Genomic DNA, 10,983 nt, shown 5'->3' on the forward strand with positions numbered 1-10,983 from the left:
CAAATAGAGTCAAAACGCGCGAATCCCGAATCGTCTTCTTTGTCTAATAAATATTCCTTTTAACGCGGGCAACCTTGCACTTGAAGAGACTCTGCACGGTGCTGCTTCGATTATTATTAATCCGACATTGACAGCAATAGCTCGAATCAATATCTTCATTTCGCCTCGAATTCTAAATTTATTTCTCAGGTGATTTCGTCATAATGGTCCGACAGCGCTGGATCCCAAGAGAATGTCGCCAGGTTGGCTTCAATATTTCTCCTCAAGCAATTTCTTTCCAAGCTATGGAAGCAAGTCGGGCAGATAAACCACAATATCACTGTCACATATAGAAGTGGCTCATCGCCCCAGAACTTCAAACCCTAACTTCGCCTGATTCAAACCAATACCACGCCATGGTTGGAAACTCTAAGTACAAGGCAGATTGGCTCAAATAAGAGATATGAGTATGATATGCAGTCATTATAAAAGCCTCAACAAAACCGACCCATTATCTGCACTTTTCATACAAAGTTAACGAAGTAAAATACGTTCTGTAAGAATGTTGGCCTTATAAAGAGCGGAGTCGCCTTTTTCCAATTGACAGAAACCAGGCTGTGTTCGGTTTAGATCGATCCAGCAGAATACTGCCAGCAACCTGTAAGGTTGTCGCGATACCACCTGACGACTTCCAGATGCGAACTTTAAAGTTATCGCCGATCATCGGCCTTACGCTACCTTTGGGGGGGAGAGCCCGCCCTGGAGTCGCCTGTGGGACGGCGGTGAGTTGACGATTGCCAGAAAACGTCGGCGGCGATAAACAAGGTGCGCTGGGGAGTTTATTATGACGTTATAAGCAGCCTGCGAACCTGACTATCCTAGAATATGAGAAATCAAAGGCTGACCATAAATTCCAAGTGCGCATAACGAACGTTTTTACCAGAACATTCCAGATGACGCCGGTTTTCAACAATTTTTGGATGGCTTCATACAATGATACACACAACTACTACACAGCAAGTCTGCTTAAATTAATACAATGCTCAGTTGCTTCGGTTTGAGTCAAAATCAGTTGAATACTTTGCGGACAAAACCAAAAAGTTTGATTAAATGTTTTAAAAGGACAAGAGCAGAATTAAATTCAGAAAAATGAGGACAATCCTCGAAAAGTTCCCAGAAAATTAAAAGCAACTTCGCTGCTCGGACTTGCAAGAAGCTTCATGACATCATCGATTTTCCATATCAAACGCACCGCTATGACACGTAAGTTAAGTTTGCTGATTAATATTGTACAACCAGGCTAATAAGTGAAATGTAAAAAACTACAAACCGTCATCACCTCCCATTTGCAGCGTTGTGTTTGATTGCGCCTTTTAACAAGTGCTGGCAGATGCAGCCTTGTTTACCTGCCTTAATTATAGCCCAACCGCGAATAATCTTCACACAAAACAGTTACTTAACAAATTTATTACAAGCAGCAAAGCCGGCGCTGAGTCAGGTAGAATTCAGCTTAAGTCTTAGTGCGTTTAAATCAATTCGCTGAGCAGATTAAGCCGCTTGCATTATTAAAGCCCTCGCTTCCCTTCAAATCAAATTTCTTATGACGAAAGTCCATTAACTCATTGTTAACTGCACCCCACATCAATTAGACATCACATTAACCCGGCTTAAATTAATTGTCAATAAAAACGGTGAAATGCAGTTTCCTGACTTAGGTTGCATGCGGCAAGGTAATCAAGTTTGCCATCAAAAAATCAATACAATACTCTGCTAAATGGCAATGACCACAACATTTTGATCTACTTGGTAAGATGTTGTCAAACAGAAAATGCAAATTCTGTCGCTGTCGCTGGCAATGAACAGGAACAAGCACGATAAAAAGACGGGACGACAAAAAAAGGAAAACGAGCAGAATTATAAAGCTTTGAAGGACCCACCAACAAGCCAGGGTACCTGTTAAGCGAGGTGCTCTAAGTACTTAAACACCATTGTTGCGCTGGTAACCGGCCCGTAAAGGTGAACACTTGTTACGTCATTGGTCTTAATTATGCACGAACAATCAATATCCAAGTATCAGTCGATTTTAAAAACATTCCAATATAGTTGTTCTTTAAACTGAAGACATACCAAGACATGCTGGAAACAGCGTAGAACCCGACATTGAAGGATTATTTCGCATTTACCGTATTTCCAAGTTGGCGGTGCGGGCCATAATATTCCAACACCCTCCTTAAATTTGACACCAGCTTTCACCTAATATGTACCAAATCTCCACTTCACCAGGCTTATTAAAACGCTGGCAGGTAACGCGAACGCTTGCTTTATCTGAGATCGCTCAACGCCGAATTAATGAACTTTCCTGACGTCACAATCACCGCTTGTACATTCTGGCGGGCGTGGATTGAAAACGTGTCGAGAATGCGTGACCAGTGGTCATGTGACTTAATCGAACTAATCGCCAGCGCGTGATACGTGAGGACAATCACACAAGGCCACGTTCAGTGATACCTTCCGCTTGCACCCGGCTAAGCTACTTCTTCCTACCTACCTTCCAGTGCAGTTATTTGCGGCGGTAGCCAAGCCCTGTACAAATGTCACCTTATATACGTCTAGGTCTAACTGAGGTCTTTAAAAGTGAAGTCAAGTGGTGGCGACAACATCTCACCTTTGACTAAACAGTCACAAACGGATCCCCGCAGTGCGCAGCAGGAAGCCGCCCTGAGCTTTATGTCGCAAAAAAATTTAGTTAAGCTTTTACCTCACCTACTTTAAACTATAACTTTACGCATGTGTTAAATATGAAACAGCAAACAACACATTGATTATGACATAATAAAGGTTAGATGCACATGGCAGTCGTGGTAAGCGCGCTTTTAACTGAAATACGAGCGCGAACAAGTCGCTACCATCTAGCCTAGTACCAAAATAAGCGAGCTCTTGAAAACAACCTAGATATTGACGGAATCGCAAGCTTTCACGAATTGTTCCAGGAACCACAACAGAGCAGACATACCTATGCCAACACCAGTCAACTTATTCTTACTAACAAGGCAAATTCCTACTCCACATTTCACCATCCCACATGGGAGTTAAGTTTGTCCAAAGAAATTTACCGTCAGAGTAGAACTGTGTGGCACAAGGGAATTGAAATACTCTGTTTTCTGTAGACTCGTCGCAGGTGAAAGCACAAGGTGCGATTAATGCGTCATAATAGCTCATTCTTGCACTTCCTGTTGTTCTGATGATGACGTAGACGAAACGCATACAGATATTTTTGTATTCCAGATTCGTGCGAGGGATTTTCTTCCCATCTGTTATCATCAAATCGCTTTAATCCGCGATCTAGGGAGGTGATTCGAATGACGGAGAATTTTTTATGCCAAAGCAGCTGGCTGCGTGGTTTGCAGGGTTAACTTGCCGTTAATACCAGTTCATAGTCACAAGTTAAGTGCCTGTGTTATTCCAGCGTCCTGTTTTGCAACATTCTATTCATTGTGCTTATGGCCGAATACTAGTCTAAATATAGATTTGAACACAACCAACCAAATACTTTTACTGGTTTCGGTTTATAACGCTTTCCCTCAAAGCAACCTACGTAACTGGCGGCAACTTCCAGGAATTCTATATCTATGGTTGAGAATACAAGTGCAGTCGAATTTTTGTCGTCGGGAAATGTTTATTTTCAAAATCCGATCCAAAATAAATTCACATTCATTGCACAAAGAATCCAATTTTTTAAAACAAAATATAAACACAGAACTAGACTACGACGCGCGCCAAGCTTTTCTGCGCATCTAACAATCGATGCTTGAATACTCCGGCGAATTCACTCGCCACAATTTTCCTTTCAAATGTGACGATTTCCAAAAATGCAAATTTTAACTAATGCTTTGACACCACCTTTTGACAAACATTTAATGCCTATGTCAACGCACCACGGCGCCAACGTTCTTCATTCAGTGGAAAATTCAGCTTGGTTATTGAAAAATGCAGAAACGGATTTAGAAATAAACCATTGATGCTGAGCCCGACCCCATATCGCTGAAAACGCGATCACTAAAACTGTTAACTTGTTAGCTCCAAATCAGATTTATCCAGCATCGAGCAAAGTGTGAACAGGACCAAATCTTTCCAAACTGATGTTTTGCAACGTGGTGCGTTGCGCTCTCTTATTCCTCGGCACTGATGTAGCTCATAGTGATGAGTAAATCCAATTGCCCAAAAACACACCACACTTGCACACTCTCAGACGTTTAGTTATAAATGTCAATTTTTTATAGAAAATGCGGTTTGTTAGACGAGCTACTTATTACCTACGTCAGTTGAATATTTTTCATTGTTCGTTCCCACTCTAAGTTATCATATTTTATCCAGGTTACCACATTCATCACAACAAAACTTGTGAGAGGCAAGTCCAAAGACAAGTTGACTTAAGACGGAATAGAGTTTGTCACTAGGCTGTACAGGATAAAAAGTTTTCAATGATGTTTAGACATGATGTTTCAATGACAACGCATAAACAAAGCTTTCTCCTGTTCAGTGGACATGGTGGACAGTTCCAAGTTTGGGCAATACTTACATATAAAAAGAAAAGAGAAAACATACAAAATGTGTAAGAATCGGAACTTGCACAACGGTTAGCTCGGTGACCGGGGCTCGACCGATGAGGAATCATCTCCGGATTTAGGTCCTGCAAAGGCTTTTTCAGTCCGATTATCACAGGAGGGCAGTCGATACTCGGTACCGGTACTTTTTGTGTAAAAATGCTGCTACAAATGCAATGTTTTCCGTTTTTATGCCCTCGGTGAAGGTTACTTCAGGGCAAAACATATGTGACGTTAATCGCTTGCAATTTTACTTGTCAATTCTAGATTAAAAAAGATCAGCAGATGCTAAAATTAGTATTAAGGATTAGTATTAAGGATTAACATGTATTTTTGAAATCAGACTTGTTAAAATTTCAAAATAATCGCGTAAAAAGTACCGAGTAGCGGGACCGACTGAAATTTCTTAAAAAACTAATTCCGTACAGATTTTTTTAAAAAGTACCCACGGTACCGGTATCGTTACTGAAAAAGTACCGCGGTACAGTAATTCGGTACTATAGTACCGCGGTACTGCCCACCTATGCCGATTATAACATCATAGGGCCTATAGGCTATTTCATTAAATTTAATTTCCTGCAGAAGCAGCCTTAAATATACACAATTGTAAAAAAACGAAAACAATTTGTTGAATATGACTTGTAATTGTAATAGGCCTACTGCAAATGTCGTTTGAAAAGATCGTTCCCAGGTAGCACTCTGTTGCCTTGCCTCAGTATTGTAAAAACATGGAAAACTCAACGCTTTTATTGCTGTAACACAATAATTAACAACGTGAAATGTTCCGCAGGAAACACGACCATCTGTTACGTTACCAAAAGTGGAATGCTATACAAATTTAGCATGTTTCGTGTGCTTGCTATTACCGGTATTTTCCTGTAACCTTGGGGAAAAACCTGCAATCAAAATGAATACAACGAATGACGTCATAAAAAGTTTGGCACGGTATTTTTAATTTCTAATATTTTTTCTAAAGAATTAAAATAAAAACTCAAGGTGTTTGTTTTTTTTCTACCCCGCTACCACCATAATTGTTAAACCAACGCTCAGCATCCAATTTGTATAATTTATTGCAAATTTTTGTGTTTATGAGCATTTAATCGTTGTAAATATTGTTTGTTGGGTTTACCGTTTAGCGACCGAGTTTACCATTATTTATGATTATCATTTAATTATTTTATTCTGGCACGTTTTAAGTCTTGGGGCTTTGCTACTTTTTCCCGCTCATTGTTTGCTGGTGGAATTGTTATTTTATGACGCTATAATGGTTAGCATTTTTTTCGTTCCTCGAAGACAATGACGAACAAAAAACGCTAGACTACAATACAATGGAAAATATACGATGTGATTGCACTGAAGCAAGGATCGAGATGCTCGACAACTCCCTAAATTCCTTCCTTTCCGCGCTCCGCAAATTAGTGTTATCCGACAGAGATTGTACACTCAGTGATAACAGATAGACCGGCGAGTACTGTACTCAGGTCAGGTCATATTTTTCATAATTCATATTCATGTCCAACTTGCATGTTGATGAATCTTTTGTGTCCAGTTGCCGTCATTTCCACTGTGGAAAGCATGGCCACTGGACTGTGCAGGGTGAATCCGATTGTCTCTGTGAGATTGCACATTACCACCGACAAATAAGCGCACAGGATTTGTGTTTAGGCTAGTGTTGACTGCAAAGATAAGGTTTGATGATCTTTATCCTCGGACTGAGGAAAGTCTTTGCCTGGCTTAAACCCGGTTATCGAGCTAGACTTTATGCAGATTCCGATTATCACGCATTTTTTCGTTTGTTTTTTTATATACATTTTTGCCCAAATTTAGAACTATCTATCAGTTCCACTGAATAGCAAGAGCAACTTATATTAATACCTTTTCCAAAGGCGTTACAACGCCACTGGGTATCGAACTTGGAACAAAAACCAGATTTATTGAGAGGCCAGCATTTGACCACTCTGCTACCGAGTCGTCAAGACAAATTGCACCTACAGTGCTATTTTGCATCTGGTGCGCCGCGATTTTGGCCATCTTGTGCTATTAGGATCTCCTCGTAAAGTGCCTTGCTTTCAAGCTTTAACAACAGGCTGCGTGACCTACGTATGGTGTAATTGTCAATTCGTTTCTGATATGTCCACTCTTAGTAAATTTGGTATCTTTTTGTTTGAAAGCAATGTAGGAAATGTTAAAATTGCCGTTGTAAGTTGCATGAGATTTACAGCATATCTGCGACTATCTATTAATTTTGCAGAGCTCAATTCATCGTATGTGCTGTGGTGTAGAGTCGGTTTCAGTGAAGTGCTGGTTGCTTTGCACGGGCAGCGCGTAAATTATGAGTTGACTCCATTCATAGCATCCGACACTTCATTTGGGATTTATTCAGTCACTCCAACCTTGAGAGATGTCTGCGATGGCAAAGCGGAAAGAAATTTACAAATACGACGCACCATGGACGGTGTATGCCGCCAGCTGGAGCGTGCGCAACGACAAGAAATTTCGACTCGCTATCGGCAGCTTCATTGAAGAATACAACAACAAAGTGCAAGTGCGTGAGTTTATTATGCAGCAACTTCTGCGTGGTGCAGGAGAATTTCACTTCTGTTCTATATTTTACATGTGAGGTAATTTGTATATAAAATGGTGTCATTTTGGTGCATAGTGATATTCCGTTGTTGATAAAGTAAGTGTATTGTGGATCTGTCAAACCTGCAACTTTTGATCAGATATTTATACAATAAAACTCACCGAAATCGACTTTGTTGAATTTATCAGTTTGTGTTCGAATTGAACGCAATTGAGCTAGGCCTCAGATATCAGCATCATTTCTACCTGTTAGCATAATTCAAAGCTTTTTCCTAACCTCATATATATAGCTGTTGAACTTGGCAAGTTCTATTACACATTTCAAATATATAAATGGTGAAAGAAAGTTGAATTGTTTTACAAATTAAGCTGATGAAAATCTACCCAAGGTGTAAAAAGAACTTCGAGAAATGGTCAAGAATATTGCGCTAAGTAAACTTGCTGTCTCACATTGTACAGGGGTTTGCCCTTTGTAGAGTTGGTTGAAACTTTCATGTGATGTCTACTTTTTTCATTTTAAGCAAAAACTTATCGAATCAAAACTTGATTCATGGTATAAGTTTGACAGCTCCATATCTTTTGCTTTCTCTTCCGAATCTGTAATTATAACAAGCTAAGCATAAGCAATGTTGCTAACGTGCTCATGACCAAGTTGAATGTCATCAGATTGTTGGACTGGACGAGGAAAGAGCGGAGTTCAAGGCCAAGAGCATGTTCGATCATCCATACCCGTGCACTAAAATTATGTGGATTCCTGATCCGAAATCGGTTTATCCTGACCTCCTCGCCACCAGTGGGGATTACTTGCGACTATGGAGAGTGGTGAGTAGGGTGGGACCCTGAAAAATCCCGATCCCAAAATCTTGGGATTTTAACCATTTTGCTAATTCTGATCCTGAGATTAAATTTTTAACAATAGTGAGGTTTCAAGAATGCGTCTATCTATGCCATGGGGAGTGCAATTTTGCTCAATTTTTATTTTAGAGTGGGCTTACAATACAAGCAGCCTACCTTGGGAAAAATGGCTTGTCACTGTGTGTTCATGTCTGCCAGTTTTTACACAACGTTCGTATGTTCACTGAGAAGTGTCGCCTATATTGAACGTTAACAATTAGGTGTCAGCAGCTTTCATGTTTCTACAACAAAGTCGGTTGGGGTTGTCACTCACTTTTAAAATTTCTTTGTTTGTTTTACCCAGAGTGATTCCGAAACAAGGCTGGAATGTTTGTTAAACAACAACAAAAACTCTGACTTTTGTGCTCCTCTGACTGCGTTCGACTGGAATGAAGTTGACCCAAATTTACTTGGTCAGTTTGTTTGATAAGATTTTCACAATGTTCACAATCCTGCATTGTTTGTTCCAACAAGTAGCAGTGGGGCACATGCCAGATGGGGCACATACCAGATGGGGCAAAGGACATGTTTTAACTGCACATTACAGATATCGGTGAAGTTGTTTGTTATTGATCAACAGGCACAAGCAGCATTGACACCACCTGCACCATATGGGGACTTGAGACTGGTCAGGTGCTGAGACGAGTCAACGTGGTGTCTGGTCATGTCAAAACACAATTAATAGCTCACGACAAAGAGGTAAGATTGGATGGAAGTAAATGTTTCAAATTTATGCGTCAAACATCTTGTAAAGTATATTTTGTAACATTTAACCATATTATGAAATATCTTATTAATTGTAACGTCATAATGAGTGATTGTTCTCCAGGTTTATGACATCGCGTTCAGTCGAGCAGGAGGAGGGAGGGACATGTTTGCATCAGTCGGAGCAGATGGATCTGTCCGGATGTTTGATCTGAGGCATCTGGAGCATTCCACCATAATATATGAGGTTGCTTGTGTGCATCTTTCTACGATTCATCCCAATATTTCACAGTTTATTTGTAGCACTTCACAGCTTGCCATAACATATCATAGGTTACCACTAACTTTAATCGTGATAGTACAAATAGCAAAGTTACAATCCCTTATTCCGTTTCCTGGCAGGACCCTGGGCACCAGCCATTGTTGCGATTGTGTTGGAACAAACAGGACCCCAACTACCTGGCCACCATGGCTGTCGATGGGATGGAGGTTGGTGGTTTTGTGCGATTTCTTTGTCAGTATTTGCTCTGCTAAACCCATCCTTAAGTTGTGCGACTTCAATGCGCCTTTACACTGAGAAATTTAACACAAGATGTCAGGCAAGGGCTTGGAGGTTCGTCGTAGGACAGTATCGGTAGTGGAATGAACCAGGGTCAGAGTTGGTGCAGGTAAAGTAGCAGCCCCAACACAACCAGCTATTGCATCAGTGGCACACGCAATGATCTAGAAGTACACAACGCTGGACTCGAAGAAGTCCTTGATGGCCTCGGTCGAAACTGTGACCTGGTCAGCAGTTGATTTCCTTCTTTGGAACCCAACCTACTCTCAGGGGATGGGTTGGGTGTGGGGACTGTGGGCTTAGATGAAAAGATTTGTAATAAAATATGAAGGAAAGTTAATGGACAATAACTCATGGTAGGTTTTAGATTGCAAATACAAGGCCTCTGATCCAAAGATTAAGAATTTTGTGGTGTCAGAAGCAGGAATCTACAAAGCCACGATTTCATGGCGGGTCCAACATGGAGTATAAATTCTGGGGAGATGTTACCAGCGCATTGCCTGGTTTTGTGTACTGGAGAACAACAGCAAATTTATTTGGGCAGAAATCACCAAAGTTTTGTTTAATCTGTGGTCTCAGCAAGCAATAAGTAATAAGGCTTATCTTCAGGAAGAGCTGGCCTGTCTGCAGAGATGCAGAGCCCCTCTTGGTCAAACTTATGCCTCGTGCTTCATTCCCTTCCTAATTGTTGGGTGTGGGCCAGGGTTGTAACAAAGTCATGTTTTTGACTTGATTCATTTCATGTTGTGACTCGAGTTATTACAACACTGGTGAGGGCACTTATAGACATTGGTGATAGGTCGTCATAAGAGTGATGGCTTCTTTGCTGCTGAACGTTCTTAGTGGTTGACCTCACTAAGCACATGAAGTGAAGGTGTCAGCCCTTCCACACTGATGAAGTCTGCTTATGCACTGGGGCACAAAATTTTCTCTGCGTAATGAGATTTAATTTTGATATAATGCAGTTGACCTGTTTAAAGCGGCTGACTCTATAAAGGTTTATTGTTCCCTTGTAGGTGATCATACTGGACGTTAGAGTTCCTTGCACGCCCGTGGCTCGCTTGAACAATCATCGCGCTTGTGTCAACGGGATCGCTTGGGCGCCCCACTCCTCGTGCCACATCTGCACTGCAGGTACATGTTGTGTTCCTGGCGTTACCAATTGTCCATAGATACCTGATAACTTGCGGTACCACCAGGTGACGACCACCAGGCGCTGATATGGGACATCCAGCAGATGCCTCGGGCCATCGAGGACCCGATCCTCGCGTACACCGCTGAGGGTGAGATCAACCAGGTACAGTGGGCAACCACGCAACCGGACTGGATATCGATCTGCTACAACAAAACTCTGGAGATTTTGAGAGTTTAGGGATGGACGTTCTGTGCAATGTTATTTGGTTGAAGCACATGTCACATTCGGAGCGGCGAACAATCGAACGTGTTTTGACTCGACAACTCTGGCTTTATAGACTCGATTCACATTTTTATTGAACCTGCAATGCAGTTGGATTTCTCTGTAGCGCGGGTAAAACATGCTGGTTTACCAGCTCTCTTGAGCCTTTGTACACAAGTTTTGTAGAAATTGGTGAACCTTTTTTTGGTATTTTGTTAATAAATTGCAAGTTTTGACAAGAAGTTGCTGCAGTTGTGAGCAAT

The 10,983-nt window shown here is 41.2% G+C and overlaps 1 protein-coding gene across 1 annotated transcript; it reads left to right on the forward strand.

Moving 5' to 3' along the window:
• The first annotated feature begins 6,984 nt into the window (after window positions 1-6,984).
• LOC143471432 (DDB1- and CUL4-associated factor 7) lies at window positions 6,985-10,696 on the forward strand. Its single transcript, XM_076969884.1, has 8 exons — window positions 6,985-7,128; window positions 7,833-7,988; window positions 8,365-8,473; window positions 8,641-8,759; window positions 8,890-9,012; window positions 9,099-9,254; window positions 10,341-10,458; window positions 10,524-10,696. The coding sequence occupies exons 1-8, from the start codon at window positions 6,985-6,987 to the stop codon at window positions 10,694-10,696; spliced, it is 1,098 nt and encodes a 365-aa protein (XP_076825999.1).
• The last annotated feature ends 287 nt before the right edge of the window (window positions 10,697-10,983 follow it).

This window comes from Clavelina lepadiformis, chromosome 9 (genome assembly GCF_947623445.1).
Source record: "Clavelina lepadiformis chromosome 9, kaClaLepa1.1, whole genome shotgun sequence".
Lineage (NCBI taxonomy): Eukaryota > Metazoa > Chordata > Ascidiacea > Aplousobranchia > Clavelinidae > Clavelina > Clavelina lepadiformis.

Excerpts from the sequence above, each read along its gene's own strand:
- LOC143471432 (XM_076969884.1), top strand. The coding sequence starts at position 6,985 with ATGTCTGCGATGGCAAAGCGGAAAGAAATTTACAAATACGACGCACCA. Across the intron at positions 8,760-8,889 it reads TAATAGCTCACGACAAAGAG|GTTTATGACATCGCGTTCAG; the intron begins GTAAGATTGGAT and ends ATTGTTCTCCAG. Across the intron at positions 9,013-9,098 it reads ATTCCACCATAATATATGAG|GTTACCACTAACTTTAATCG; the intron begins GTTGCTTGTGTG and ends AACATATCATAG.